The following is a 16,727-nucleotide window of genomic DNA, read 5'->3' on the forward strand; positions in this document are numbered from 1 at the left end:
AAGATGGTTGTTTGGGTAACTACAATATTGTACTCAGTGTGGTAATGAGCGAGCCCTGTAGGGGAAAAAAAAAACCTGTTTGCAAAGGGTTGAACTGACATTATCCGTAGCAATTATTTCAGTATATCCCACTGAAGCATTGATGTGCAGGGGGTCTCTGGAGGCAATCAATGAGGAACATGTGTGCAAAAACATACTGTATATCCAAATAAAGGTAGTTATTGACACAATTATTGTATATTTGCAGATCCTCTGAACATTTAGAAAGAGAAAGAAGAAAATATTTTCAACAGTATGAAATAACAACATAAAGACAACTTGTCCTCCTTGTTTGAACATTTTATGGGCCTCCTTTTAACAGTTAACATAAGAGATGTCACAGACTGAATATAATAGATCAAAGATATATAACTTTGAAGGCTGAGCTCGGAAATGTTTCTGGGCAAAAATGAGACAGATGATTCACACCTTGCTAGTTCATATTGTACCAAGCTGTATGTAAGTGAGGCTCAATAGTCAGAGCCATTTTTAACCAATAACTACTAAGGAATAATGGGGCATGATATATATATTTATCTACTTCAAGTGTTAGACATTTTACAAAATGCTCACCTTCGATTTCATGTGACATCCACAGCAAAAGATGGAAGATATCTAGAAACAAAACATTCCCAAACGGTTTCAACTAGTGCAAATATCTTACATGAATTTTTAATATGTTGTTATGATCCTACACTGCAATTCCTAATTAGAACTGCAAAATGACTCTCGCAAAACAGTCTTCATGGTAGTGACTTGACCCACAAGAGCAATTTGATGCTAATTTGCTATTTGCTAGTTATGAGCTGCTATCGCTTTAATTTCCACCAAATCATCTCCGCTGTCTCCAGTATAAGCTCTACATATTGACAACACTTCTGGACTGTATCCAGCAGCACTCTAAGCACAGTTTTAGTCTGTAGTTCACTTCTCACACTCATCCACAAATGCTTTGTTGAAATATATACTTTGAAATGCTTAATCAGTGTCTAAAATTGACCTTTGTTGATCAATCCACACATTGTCCATTATTGGGAAACAACAGTCCACTTGTTTCCTTATGTACCCTGGGTGTCCATTACTGTGGTCCGTTGTCCTTGACCAGCAAACTGTATATGCTGTATGTGTGGGTCCATGTAGCCAAGAGTACATAGTTTCTGATGAGTACGTTTTATCCCATTGTTTTGTGATGGAAAGCCTGACAGCAGTCCTTCCCTTGATATTTTTCCCCATCGTACAAGTAAATATGTGTGAGTCATCCATCCTCTTCCTTGTGGCTCAACGGCTCTCTTGCTATCGTGTGACCTAAAAAGGAAACAATACCACAGATGAGAGGATAAAATCAGTGTCACAGAGACAAGTAATACCAGGGAGCAAGTGGTTGAAAGTTTCCATTTCAAAGAGCCCATCAAGGGTCAGAGGAAGATACTCTAAATCAAAGCATTTTCTCGCTATTTCTGGCTTGATGTCCTTTTCATTGGGTTGAAAATGTTTTGTTTTGCAGTCTAACTGTCTGACTGATTGCAGGGAACAGCACTGTGTCAGCTGGATTTCACATGTCTTGAAACTGAAATGGTTTGTTTACACTTGGGCAGTAAGTTGAAGGCGTATAATTGGAGATGTAAAGAGTTTGTTTTTCATAAGCACACCCCATCCAATGTGCAGTTATAATCAACAGACATGCTCATAGCATATTTAAAAAACGTTATTTCCAGTTCCACTCCTGCAATTTCTGCAAATGTTTTACCATAGAGCCAGGGGTATGAAATGGGACATGTGAAAATGTGTATCTCATGGTGCAGTGTCTTTGCTTTTCCTTGTTAAAAAAAAAAGTCTTCTGGTGCCTCAGTCAAGCAATCTATGCATCTTTCTACAACACACCTACGCTGCGTGGGAGTGAAAGAGAGCCGGACAGATACAAATCATGGTGGTGAATGAGACGCTGAGGCGGTGAAAGGAGGTCATGGATAGAAAGAGAGATGCAGGATAAAGAAGAGAGACACAGAGAAAGCGAGAGAGAAAAGGGCCTTGCGAGCAGTTGCCAGGGAATCGATGTCTCATTGCAACTATCTTCAGTGACATCTGCCACCAAGTCTCCAAGTAACTGCTCTCCGGTCCCAAAGCACCTTGCAAATGCACAATTAATGTCCACTGATGCAGTCAGCCATTGGTTCCTCGGCCCTCTCTCAGCTGATCGGCTAGTCAGACATGGGGGGGGAGGGGCTGGTGGGGGTGGTGGGGACAAAATAGAGAGAAAGGGAGAAGAAGAGAGATGGCAACATGTAACAGAATGAGGATAATTGCACCTATCAGTCCCAGAGTTGGTGTTAGGCCCAGGGTCATTAATTCCACTGCCTGTGACGGAGCCCAGTGGTGCCTCTGTTTCTCAGTCTATCCCACTCACCAATTTAATTATGACTCTTAATTGTAAAGCCTCAGTGGAAGGCCCTAGCCATAATGCATTCTAATGAATGCAACAGATGTTGTGCTGTTATGCCATCTCTCGAGCAATTACTCTTATGGCGCCTGCACCGCTTCCCACACAACTGTTTCCCTTTTTATATTTCACCTGTAAATAAACTGCACCTGCTCCATCCCACAACACGTACCCTGGCATAGACATACACATACCCCAGTCGTCAGTCCCGCAAATTAACTTTCACACTTCAACAGTTTACAAAGGGCCATGAAGGACCCTCATTTAAATCAATTCATCTCATCTGAATAGTGTCAATTGACATGGTATCACACAGTGGTGGTGAGGGGGAACAGAGTGTACAGAGGTGTTGTGTTTTCTCCATCACTTCTGTTTCTTTTTCACTCTTGCCTGAGGAGACACTGTTAGAGGAGATTAACAAGTGTGTCTCACTTGGGGACTGACTTGTTCATTAGTTCTGTATTTTCTTTGTAATATTTATTGATATTTGTAATTAGTGCTTAAATTAGGCTGTGCTCATTTGAGGGCATCTTGAAGATTCAAATAAGCATTGTTTACAGTAATATCTCTAATTTGCTTTGTAAGCGCTTCTGAGGTTCTTCCTTTTCTTATAAAGTCATATGCAGAATTAAAAATAGTAATAAGAGCCATAGCTGAAAGTTTGTTTACCAGACACTAATTGAGACAAGTTGTTTCCCAGAAAAATAATTCAATTGAAGATCAAGGTCAATTCTAACTACATCAAATGTTATTCAAGTTAGAAGATGTTCAGTAATACATATATTTATTCTTTCTGGACATAATCATCATCTTTCTCAGGGGATTTCTTTCAATGAGAAGACTGGTATGGGTGTATGCTTTGTTGTTACCTACAAATATCAAAGCTTTTGTAATAATTGGGCTTAGCTGGATATACATGTGGGTGACACTGCAGGAGCATCGAAAACAGCAGAGGCACCACATGCATGCAATAGAGTGCCATGTGTGAGGTGACACGTATATAATGTACATCAGGGTCAGTATTAATTACACTGACAAGCCAATGTTGAGACAGGGATGCAAAGAGGTGGGTGCATTTACAAAGAGCCAAACAAAGGCAGGCAGTCCTCTCACCTTGGTGGTTTTGACTTTGTTGCCAGTGCTGCAGGACCAGCCAGTCAGGTCAGGCAGGACCTTACACTCCTCCCCATCCATACACGGCTGCATCTGGCACCACCACTTCTGGGCTACGATGGAGGCTGAAGTATCAAATGGAGATTTGGGGAAAAAGAAAGATAGCTGGTTAGGTTACTGAAACAATATGATGAAAAGCAAAGAATCAAAGACAAAGGCCTGGAACAGACATATAAAACAGCTACTGGGTAAAAAGAAACATGACAGCTCAGTAACTTGTAATTTACTACATACAACCATATACACCAGCATTTAATTCAAAATAAAAATATTCAATTCTGGTGTTTTTCACTTTTACAGTGAAAAGGTAACAGGTGCTGTCCATGGTGCTGATCCGGCAGCTGGGACTGCAGTAGGATCAGCACCATGGATAGCGCTTATACTACTAAACACTGCAGTTCTGTTCAGTTCTACAGTTTCTCTAAGAAGCTGTGTGTTTTCATCTGTAATATGATTACTGTGATTTTCACATGAGCTCAAATGCATAGCAGTTACCTTTTTTTTCATTTTAATCAGATTAATGTAATCCCTCAAAATGTGATCTGAAACCCTGTGTGTAATGGGTCTAGCATCCGTAAGAGGACAAAAAAATAGAAAGAACAGGGGAAATATGACACAAACTTCACTGTCAAGCTTAGGCATCGTTTAAGGAGATAATACAAGTCCCCTGACTATGCTGGATGTAACCAATCAGATGTCACAAGCCTGTAATGTGGTGAACGTATGTTGGTTTTTTCAATTGTGCAGATGTGTGAGATGCTTCCTATACTTAAAATGCAATTAGTACTTAATTTCCCAATTGTCTGTGGTATAATCAGGGAAACACACAGCACAGCCAGTGAACCAATGAGTATTATTGCTATTGCATAATTCAAATAGTAAGAACAGCATTATGATGAGGGTAACCACTTACAACAGATGCATTTAAGACAAGAAACACAAATGTCTCTGATTGATGTTTGATTTCCAGGCCTGTTTTGAAATGGTCATGTCTCTCTCATTCTATGAAATAGTGTGAAAAACAAAAAATAAATTATAGCTGCTGCGCAGCAATGGTTGGAACTGGGCAATTTCAGGCAAAATTAGGCAATTTGAAAGTGAAAGTTCCAAAGCTGTAGCACATATGGTTGATTTGTTATGAATTTTCAAAGTTTTGAAATTTAGAGGCTTGTAGTAATGCCACCATCAAGAATATTGTCTTGTGTTTCAAATTGAGGACATCTGGCATTTTGATCCGTCATCATCATCATTCTAGCTGGAGCTTGAACTCACAACCTCTGACACCAAGAACCAGCTCCCAACTCACTGAGCTAATTGGCTGGAAGCAAAACCTAGAAGCAGTTGACAACGCAGATTTCAAAAATTGTCAAAATATCAGAAATACTGTTATCTAAAAAAAAATCTGATAATACATAAATTGCATCTTGACAGCACGGAAATGTTGGTGATTTGTTTTTAATGATAAGTGTTTTGCTTCATAAGAGAAAATCTGATGTTTAAAAATGCCACTCTTAGATTGACTGCAGTTGTTCCCATGAGAGCAGAATTCAAAATGTTTTCAAAAATTCAGTTTTTGAGATAAAATTCTGATATTTTTTCCCAATCTTCATCAACCACGACTCCAAAATTTTGTCATTTTTTTTCAGGAAGATTGAAAATATATTTAGCAAGAATTTTCTGGTATATGTTTACAGTACTGTTTACAATCAATTACTGTAGGCTAAATTTTTTGATAAATCAAAAATCTTTGTGGATCGTTTGTGTAGGACAGCCTGAAGATGCTCTCCGTCAAGTTTGATGTCAATTGAGCAAAACGTTTTGGTTTTATAAGTGATGGACTTCATAATTCGTAATGAGTTTAAGTGGACAAAGGTTTCAGCAGTATTGGGGCTACATTTTGGTGAAAGTTGAATACTGTAGCATGTACCATTGGTTTGGTAGAAATTTTCAAAGTTTTTAAATTGTGCTTGTCCCCCAGGAAAAATATTGACATGTCCTTGGAGTTGAGTAAATCTGGCATGACGCCGGACATTTCTGTAAAGTTTTTTTTCACTGTTTATGCATGGTAAGTAGGATTTCCTCGAAAGAAAGAAAGAAAGAAAGAAAGAAAGAAAGAAAGAAAGAAAGAAAGAAAGAAAGAAAGAAAGAAAGAAAGAAAGAAAGAAAGAAAGAAAGAAAGAAAGAAAGAAAAAAGAACATTGAGGAAAACATAAGGGGCCTGGCAGTTTAGACAAAAAATGGATACAAAGTTTCATTTTCAAAAATCACATGAACAAATTTCATGATTATATCTAAATTAAGAAGAAGAAGAACCTAGAACACAGGTAGATGCAAGAAAATGGATAAGATGTAGCTGCAGAGCAGAGCATGACCTACAGTTAATCTGGTATTAAACGTTAAGTTTTCTAATGTCTCAGCAGCTGACAATCAAATCTCCGCTGTCTAGAAGACTCCAAACTCATCATCCATCCATACTGCTGTCTCAAGTGTGGAGACAGAAAGGGATAAAAGAGGGCATCCATTTCTCAAACTTCATTTAGTTGCAGAATTGACAGTGTTTAAAAGGGAATTCTGATCTCTGGTGACTGTTGTTTCCCACAAAGGAAGGAGATGAGGTGGTATTGGCAGGAAAATGGGCTTTCAACTGCATAATGCAAAAGAACACGGACAAATCCTCTCAAGCATAATGTAAGGAGAAAACACAGTGACTGAGAGAAATAGAGGGAGGAAGACGAGGCTAAATAATAGGTGTTCACCAAGAAAACATCTTTGTAGTGAGGAAATGAGCAGCAAGGGGAACTAAGAGAAGTGGAGAGGGAAGGGTGGGAAGGAAGGCGGCCCTTTGAGGATCACTATCACCGAGTCCGACAAAGCAAGGAGCAGATTTAACAAAGAGAACAGAGAGAGGGAGAGTAACGAACTGAAGCAGAGTGGAAAATAGGCAGCACAAATGCAACGCCAGAGACAGGAAGACATATAGTGGGAAGAAGGAGGCCAATGCCAAATTGCAAAGTCACAAAAAAAAACTCTCACAGCTATCACAAGGCATAATGTTGAACACACTGTTATGATGCATGAGCTCAGTGGCAGTAAGCGGTTCTAAAAACCAATGGCTGTGTAATGCTCGTTAATGTGGCCATTATGGTGTCGACGACGGTGCTTTGCGCTGCGAGAGTGTTATTCAGAGCTAATGGGCATGGCCTGTGAGTGCTATTATGGAGTTAGCGTTCCCTGCAGCTTATCTCGTGCTACACTAGGAGGGCGGGGACAGCGTGACACATAAGCACCTGTCCGTCAAGTCGGAAAATGAACAAGGACCAGTTGGTAGTCTGTGATGTCATGGATAGTTCAGACACCGAACAGCACTCAGACACCGGTCTCAACAGGTCAATGATAAAAAGATTACAGAGGTGCTTACAGAGGTACTTAACTGTATGTGCAGCAGTTGATTCTGTGATAATCACCTCTGGGACCATATTTTTCCATGCACTGCTCTGCAGAGCCTGCTGCTGGGTGTGGTCTGGATTCATCCTGCAACTATGACGGCCTAAAAAAGTCTCTTGCTGCAAGACTGTCTTTGAAAAAGTGGTGAGTGAATTTTACTTTAAAGGAAAACGTTGATTTTTTTTTGAAAACATGCTTATTTGGGTTCTTTCCAAGAATTAGGCTACATGAGAAGATTAAGATCCCTCTCATCTGCATGGGGGAAACAGCTGGCTATAGGCTTTGCCCAAAGGATAACAGAGTCCACCTATAGCAACATGTATCATAAAGCCATCCTAATTAGCAGAGACATCATGCCAACTGTTACCCTACGTTTGCAGGCCTTGGCTCAAGCTTCATATTTACCGTACTGTGCAGACTTCGGAGCACTGAATTTGCCAACTTTGTCGTGACTGGTTTACACAACTTGTTCATGAGTCACACAGACGACGCCACATGCAGTCATCTTTTCTTGATCAAAGAATACTTGAAATAGCTAAGTTGATGTAAAAAGGAAAATAAACAAGCTACTGTAATTGATGTTTTACGACTTGACATTCCCTGCACTATCCTTCTACCTGTGAACTGTCCATCATATATTCAACAAGTAATCATGAAAATGAAAGATTGTCAGGCCTACAAATAGAAAGAGGACACATATTCTTCAGGTAAAACGTGTGTAACGCATGGAGAACCTCTCAGCCTACATACTGTGATTGCATCAGTCTCATTAAGAGTCTACATTTATATTCACACAAGGTGCATAATGCTAATTAAAAAAGGTTTACAGCTCAGGCACACATTTCATCACAGTTACTATCAGCTCATTACATTGGAATCTGCACTCAGAATGGCTCCCTTTTAAGTTCTCTAAAACTTTCAGCACGGGATCAGCTGAGGGCAAACGTCTAGACGATGCTTTGCTTAAGGTGCAGGTGATTAGGCAACACAAGGGACTGGGGCTATGTTATTCCCCAGGTCGTCGCCTCGTCTCTGGGGTTCTCTAAATAAGGTCTGTGGAGGTTTTACGCTATGAGGCTGCCTACAGCTCTGTCTCTCTTCCCACTGATCACAACACGTCAGTCCAACACATACCTGATAAATGTCACTCATCTTTACTCCAGTTACGGGTTTTCGTTTTTGTTTGTACGTGTGAGCGTGCATGTCAGCTGTATGAGCATCCAACACAGCATCTGCTCTTTTCTTCCTGCACTGCCGCCCGCATTGTCTTTGTAATGTTTGTGACATCAAGTGGACAAAGTTGAAACTGCAGGTCCCCTCATCCACATTTACAATGTGACTTTATATGAACACAGTCCTGCACTAATGGTTTAGTCTCTTGTGACTAAATTTGAGCAGGCATGTTAATTACTATGACACTTTTGCACACACAGTGCCCTGTTATTTGCCAATCAACACTTTGCCACCTCCAGCTCTGCAGGTATTTAACAAGAAGTGATTCTTGACAAACAAGACTCCCAATGCAAAAAGATCAAAGCTGATACAGTATCTAGCATTTCTTTGGCTGGGAAAAAAAGTCTCAAATTCCCACCAAAAGCAAACAAGTTTGCACCAAAAGTGTTTCCTTGGGGAAACAGAAACCTCAAATAAATCTGGTATATTTCACACAATATTAGGGAATAAATTTGGTCTGATCATTTATTTTTCAAACATACTAAGGTGTGAGATGTGAGAAACCACCAGCCAACAAACCAATTGACATGGAAAATGTATTTCATGTGATTAAATTGAGAAGTTATTCAGTTCAAAGGAATTTTCTTCACCTCTAACCCTTTCATCTGAAGTCAGACAAGTCGCATGATAAAGAATAATAGAACAGCCTTTGAAATGTATATATATATAAATATATATATATAATAAAATTCAATGTCTACACATCTCATTGTATCATTGAAAAGTAGCCTGTTTGATGTAAGGGAGGGCATACTAATACAATATGTGCACTCAGGCGTGAGAGAGTGTTTGCCCATTAATACTTTACAAAGGCCCTGCCTGAACTCACTCAGTGGAGCAACACAATCCGCAAAAGGGAGTTTACTTTTACTTTGTACGTGTGTGTGTGTATGTGTGCGTGTGCATCTGCATGTGTGCACGCATAGATGCCTTTGTGTGTTTTGTGTGTGTGTGTGTACACATGCGGGCGTCCCCACTGTGCAGTAAGTGTCATGCGTAAAAGCAAAATCACAAGCAGGCCTGTGCCCTTGCTCCCAAATCATTACTATTTAAAGGGAAAATGATGTACCTTCACACAAACAAAAACACAAGCACACACAAACACACACACGAGAAGTTGGGGGTGGACCCAGAGGTATGAATACCCTCAGGCATTGTAACTGTTCCACTCAGTGATCCTGGAGTGCAGAGGCAGATGGAGAAAAGCATCCATCTCTTTCTGCAATGATTTACTAACACACTGTGTCTCTGCTCACACAGGTATGCATGACGAGAAAAAACAAGTGGAAAGTGTAGTGGAAAAACTGCCAGAATAAGATTATACATGGTTAGCAGTTACACACACATGTACTATGCACTCACACTCACGCTCACACTCACACTCGCAGGAACAGACTGACAAAATGACACAAAGCATGACATTATGGAGCAGATATTGGAGTAAACAACAGCAGGCTGATGTGCTCGGAAACACTAAACTTGATTTCTTTCCACAGTAATGAAACAGAGTTTGTGTGCCACCATATCTCACACCAAACTGAATCCACTCAACCATTTTTATCAGGTCACTGTGCTCTCCGTCTTTCTCCACCACCAAACAGACTTTAATAGCAATGTCTGTGGAAATATATAAGGCCCTTTATTACTATAGCACTGAGCATCGACACGCAGATAGAAATTACAGAAGTAGAAAGTGAACGTGTGTTTGTACACTTGCAAATATAAGTGCTTTTTTTATGTACAACCTTCTATTACTGTCTACTGCATTGATATGTATGTGTATGTGCAGTTAAAAGCACAGAAGTTCATTAAATGTCACAAATAATTAAAGGTTGAGATTCAGCAGTACATTAAGAGGTTCTATTTAGCTGTGCAAGTATCTGCTGCAATATATTTTATAAATTGCGCTATACACATACATGTAGTGAAAATGATGATGTTCTGAAAGAGGTCAGTCACCTTACATTCAACTTGCTTGGACATTGTGCAATACTTACATACTTCTGCGGAAAGCAAGACTTTTACTTTATGAGGAATATTTTAGCAGTAAGCAATTCCCCACACATTGTACAAGAGGAGCTGTCTTTTTTAGAACACAGTACAGATTTCCATTCGCTCCCAGGAGGTGCACACAAACCCAAACCATAGCCAACGCTTTCCTAACTAAAGCTATGAGCTTAACTTAACTTGGCAGAATCCCAATTGAGACAAAAGCAGTTTATTTATCCTGAATGCCACTGCAGTGAAACCAAACACATTACTTTTCTTCACTTAGACAAGCACTGCATTCTTTAAAAATGTGTCCCCATGTGAAAAACAGACACACAACACACCTGTTTTTGTCGGCTATTGTCAATTCTACCTCTGAAAACGCACTTAGATTCAGATATATCTTAGCGTCTATTTAGCATTTGTTTTCCAAGTAGGAGTATTTACCGCACTCTTCACTCACACACAACACTACAACCACTAACTATGATAGAAAATTTAAAAAAAGAAGTGATATACACAAACACACACACACACACACATGTGTATATATATATATTTATATAATGATGAATGGGGTTGGCTTGAAAAAGTTTGCCTCACTGGGGCCCATGCAGCAGCCAGTAATGGGACCTGCAACCATTTACTCCTCTTTCAGTCGGCATCAATAATGAAACTCCATTTACACTAAGGCTTTCCTACAAAGGCTGACTACTGAGAGGGGTTCTCTCCTTCCATCAGTGCTCAAGCCTAAAAAGGTGAGAGGAGCGTGAGTGGATGTGTGTGTGCACCGAACAGTGTTTGTGTGAGTAAAACAGTGTTGGAGGAGGTGAGATCTTTTGTAACTGTGAACTCAGAGGTCAAGCATGACTCATGAGATAAGTGCTGCTGAGCTCTGGATTTGGAAGTGAGAGATGTTGCGACTCGGAGGTGAGATCTGAATAGGAAATTAGAAAACCATGCGACTGGTGTGAGGGAGGATCTGAGCTGTGTGTGTTTATGTGTGTGTAAGTGCGTGTGCTGTGTGTTTCCACTGGAGGGAAGACAAGAAGTGATTGAGGCGATCAAAAAGAAGTGCATTCGGTTACGCAGTAATAACTGTCAGTCAATTCGTTTCTCATCATTCCTTCCTCTTAGCAAACTATAGACCCACTAAGTCTTTGAAGTGAACAAACAAAAGCAAAGCATCAGGGCAGTGCCTATTCCGAGAGGTTAGCAAAGTTTCAAATGATTCCTTATTTATCCCAACTTTCATTACAAAGCCAATCATCTTTGCTCTGGTTGCCTGATTTTATCATTATCAAGCAATTGTTCCCATCTAGGAACTCATCAAAGAGGTTAAATAACAAATCTACTTTCTTATTGGGTGAAAATAGTGTTGAAATGAACTAGCAGGTATGTTTTTGACAGAGTCATTTGAATGGGAAAAGCACCGTCTACTGGCCACATGCAGGAATAGCAACACAATGGATGAAGTCAGAAGTGATTCAACGAGACATGTAAAGATGTGAGATTTGTTGGTTTCATTTCAAAAGAAAGAAATTAAGTGACAGTGAGAGTGAAACAAAAAATAGAAATAGTAAATTAACCATAATGTTGTGTTTTGGAGTCCGAGACCATGGACCTTTGTTTTAAGCACAATGAACATATCAACATTTTGCACTTTCATTGTACCTGTGCACAGTGTGTCCTACTGGTCGGATGTGCATTTAACAAACTATTACTGGTATTATCATTTTTATTATTATTATCCTCATTACATTTTGACCAACAAAAGTCCACAACAGAGCAGAGGCAGATTGAAAACATGGAATAATAAATAGATTTTTATACATTCATGAGTAGGAATGATTCTTTGGTGAATAAGAGTTAGCATTCATAGCCCATGTAACATGAACTATTTCATGGTCATCTCCACATTTCAGCACCTTCATCAAATGTGCAGGCCTCGTCTGTGGAGAGGTGATGGATTTACATTTCAGCACCTCTCTACATACAGTGTTGAGTGTTTGATATGCTCCGACAATTTAAAAATAAAACGCTGGAAAAAATGGGGGAAATCGTGTGATTGTTGTTATTCTTGCACAAATGAGGTCAGAGAGTCAATGTCAATGTCAAGCCAACGTCTACAGAAAGTTGCTGTTTTAGCGTTGCTGTTTTAATAATTACTATATTGTGTGCCAGTCTCCACTCCACAAAAGGTGGATGAGGCCCTCTTACCAAATCCTTGTGGAGTTTTAGTAAAAAAAGCAACTGGACTTATACTCTTCTTCTCTTCTCTTCCGTCCAGTTGCTTTTTTACTAAAACTCCACAAGAGTAAGATGACCTGGATGACTGAGAACCTTCACGGACATCTTACCAAATCATTCTTATTCTTATACTTCCTACATTAGGATGAGTATGTGCTATTGCTTTATTCTCATAAGACATGAACGGTGATTCTGATCAACTCCCAAGTGTGAGAAAATCCTCTGTGTCGTTCAGGTCTCTGAGTGTGTAGAATCAGTTTCCACCCCCTGGTTGACCCTAACAGTTTGAATAACCTATGTGTCTCGAGATTCTCTGGCACCACTCATGTATGAGACAACTATGTATTTTGCTCTGGTAGGGGGCTAATACAGCATGATTGGATCGGGTTGGCTGACACACTGTGTGTGTGTGTGTTTGTGATCTCAGCGGAGCGTCTGCGGATGATAGGGGTCACTGACACTGCTTGTTTCTTGCTGGGCAGGAGCTCTCAGCGTGGACAAACGGGTGGAACAAGGGGTCTATGAAAACGACACGCAGCTTTCATCTATCATAACAACACTCACACATATACAGCATGTGTTAAGAGACACAAACACATTGCCACATGGCACAGTATGCATGCTGTGGATGTGTGAACAGAATTCAATGATATTTCATGATCTGCTCTTTTTTTCTCTCTACCCAATACATATTACATGACTTCTTTTAATTATTGACGCAACATCATGCCAACATATTACTGGATTTGATGATTTCTCCCAAAACCTCCCTCTTGCCAGTGTTTGGGTTATCATCCAAATGTTATGTCTTGACCTATAAAAGTCATCATAAGAAAATATTTTCTCTATCACCATCTGCCATGTACTCTGGTGGCCCAACCACATACGAAATGAAATGCTGTCCCAAATAAAATCAGCTCCTTTAAACCGCAGTTTAAATTTCCACTCTTGAGGCCGAGGCTTTCTCAGCCAACAGCTGTCGTACATTTGCTTCTCCTTTCATACAGCACGAGGGAATAAGGAAGGCAAGGAGACACTGTTGGCTGGGCTTCAATTACCTGCATTAGTGGCTTTAACCTTTCATGTTACGTGATCTCCTCGGGACACGATGAACCACAGACTGCTGGACTAGCAGGGCAGACTGTACAGCTCCACTAGACAGAATTTTACACAAAACCATATTTAACCCCCTTTTCTAAGTGCTCCAGTGGCATTTTGAAACATTAAAAAGCAATCAACAATTAAGTGTGACTTATTGAGAGCCTGTCTCACCCCCACTGAGGCTGAGAGAGGATATTTTCTCACCCATGGTGTGTTTCTTTGTTCAAAGGGTTAGAAAAGGACATGCCTTATTTTTCCATCAGCTTTCATGTTTTCAGCTACCATTAAAACACTTAGCTCTGTTTGTGATACAAGTAGCGCAGTGTATTCCTGTTTGTATGATTTAAAAAAAGATAAAGAAAAAAAAGAATAATTTCCGAACAGAATGCAACCTGACAATTATTTTACAAAAAGCACAGCCTAATTATTGATGTTACTAATATCTCACAAATGAATGTGCAATGCATCAGTCATTATAAAAACATGTTGTGCAGCCAAGGACTTGTGCAAAGGTGCAAAGCCACAATTTGAACTCCAGTCATGTTTCCAACAGATACCAAACAGGTGCAGCAGAACTGACCCTGCTGCAGAGATGTGTGGGAAAGTGAACAAAATAATGCACCAAGACATCTCGAATCTTTCTCTTTGATTTAGTGATGCAGCCATGGATACACAACATGTTTTTCCTGTCTCCAGGTATCATATAGATTTCATGAAAACTTGAATGGGTTCATATGAATATAGAAAATGTTTTCATACAGAGGGATCTTTATAGCCTCCTCAGGGTCAATTTAATGATGAGTATAACCAGACTTAGATTTCCAAAAATGAAAGTGAAATGAAATGATGACTGACTGCAGTTGGTTTAAATTTCCAGATTTTAGACATGAGGTGCCAAAAATGTGTTTGGATGATGGGGCCGCAAATTTTACACAAGGATATATAATACAGAGTGACACCCAGGTTTTTTTTACCTTCCACACATGAAGGTCTGGCTCTGGTGGTGCCAGCAACCTGCCCCGGGAAACAGGAACACTTGACGGTTTGAGAACGCTCTTCAATCTTATTCTTATTACAGCAGCGATGGATGGCCACCACCTCGCATGTCCCCTGCTTCACCTGGTACGAGACTGTGAGAAAGAAGAGAAAAAGGAGGGGATGGAGATTATTTATTAAATATTCATAGACTCTAAAAGGGGGCTTATTTGTATTTTTATGGTTCATTGTTGAAAAAATTTAGTTTAAACTCAAATAAATTTGAATAAACTAAATTAAAAAAATAAAAAACAATCAAATATACACCAGAACCGCTTCTCTGAAAATTAAACAAATCTGTTGAATTATTTACTTTTGTGTAAACTCTTCAATTTATTCTGGGCTCATAGTCTTTGATTCATAAATAAACACTCTTTAGTGATAGTTTGTTTTTATTCTCAGCCCAGTGCCCTCATTAACATCGTCACGGAGGCAGATCTCTTGTTGTCATTGTGTGCCGGAGAAAAAATGGGAGCAAGACATGTTGAAAAAATAATCATTTCTTTGGACTCTTTTCAGACAAATAAGCCACTTGATCTAAAACAAAGAACAGACATGCACATTTTATCATGTGGTGGAGCAACCTACCAACAGAACAGACTTGAATCATTATGGCTTCTGGACGCAGCCCATCACTATTAAAAGTGTGTGAACCCTTTGGCTAATGGCATTAACAAAAGCTAATTTGGAGTCAGCAGTTATCCAACCTGGAGTCCAACCAGCGAAAGAAGATTGGAGGTGTGAGTCAGAGCTAATTTGATTGATGAAAAACAATCAAATGTTTTGAGTTTGCTGTTCACAAGAAGCATCTGCTGATGTGAAACATGTCTCCTAAAAGAAAGATCTCAGAAGTTGCTGATTTGCATAAAACTGAAAGAGTTACAAAGTGAGTTCAAAGAGTTGAGATATTCATCAGTCCACAGTTGTGCAAACTGTCTATAAATGGATGATTTAGTTCTGTGGCAAGTGGGCACCCAGCTGAGAGGACATCAAAAGTACAACACAGATGCTGCTTAGCAATGTAACCAACAGACTCAAAGTAACAGCCAAAGGCTTCAGGTAATTATTGCAGCTGGTTAAAAAAGTCTCTGCTCATCAGTCTATACACAGATCACACAGTGTATTAGATAAAGCACAACGTCCTATTACAAGATGTTATGGAGGAAACTACTTATCTCCAAACATAAGTTGAAAAATAAAATGTTGTTGCGTTTGAGAGCTTGACTTTACGAATGAGTATTAGGGCCAGCCCCCCCCAAAAAAAGCCAGGCAAAAAAAATAAACAAATAAAAAAATCTGGCACAAGAAAAGAAAAAAAGTCGGGCAAAAAAAAAAGAGTAAGACAAAAAAAAAAAGGTTTGACCACAGAGGCAGAGGCTTGACCACAATACCATGACTGCCGGCTCAATGACAGCAGCCCGGGTGTGTACGTCTTGAGAGTGTGAAGGTGATTTTCTGAAGTGGTGCAACTGTAAATCAACTTGATTAATTGCCCTATTGTATCTTGTGATACAACATACTACCTACCTACCCCCACCTCCTCCAAGTTTGTGTGGTTCATCCTCCTGAACAAACCAAGTGTCCGACACAGTCTCTTCAATGCCCTTTTACTTATGACCACACCGTATTTATGTGCCCGAGAGAGAATATCCTTATTACTGAGGCCGATTCTGAAGTAGCCTACAGCTTAATCAAGGCATCTGTAGAGGCAGCCATGGCTACGTCCTCAATTTTTTTTATTTTTATGTTTGTAACTGATGATACTGAGATTGTTTGACGAGAACATGCAGCTCTAGATGTGGTGTAAAGATCAAACTGCATATTAACATGAAAGAATGCTGCAGGTGAAGGTTTGGGAGGGAGGGAGCATCATGACCGGAGGGTTTGCTGCCTCTGGGCCTGGACAGCTCAACATTATAGAGAGAATTCATTTCCAAGTTTAACAGGTATTTTACAGGTTGATGTCAGGGTGGCTGTTCACCTGCTGAAGCTCAGTAGATGCTGGAGGATGCAGCAGGACAATGAC

At 39.8% G+C, this 16,727-nt stretch overlaps 1 protein-coding gene across 1 annotated transcript in view; it reads right to left on the bottom strand.

Annotated features, from left to right (window-relative positions):
- Nucleotides 1–327: 327 nt before the first annotated feature.
- tafa4b (TAFA chemokine like family member 4b) overlaps nucleotides 328–16,727 on the bottom strand; it is a 37,924-nt gene continuing 21,524 nt past the window's right edge. The window contains exons 4-6 of the mRNA XM_085776149.1: nucleotides 14,641–14,796; nucleotides 3,590–3,714; nucleotides 328–1,344 (exon numbers count right to left, since the gene is read on the bottom strand). Of these exons, the coding sequence (XP_085632275.1) occupies nucleotides 1,333–1,344; nucleotides 3,590–3,714; nucleotides 14,641–14,796 (293 nt within the window). The 3' untranslated portion in view covers nucleotides 328–1,332. The remainder of the gene's footprint in view (nucleotides 1,345–3,589; nucleotides 3,715–14,640; nucleotides 14,797–16,727) is intronic.

The sequence above is a fragment of the Trachurus japonicus genome, chromosome 5 (genome assembly GCF_045865225.1).
Source record: "Trachurus japonicus isolate A0001 chromosome 5, Traja_1.0".
NCBI lineage: Eukaryota > Metazoa > Chordata > Actinopteri > Carangiformes > Carangidae > Trachurus > Trachurus japonicus.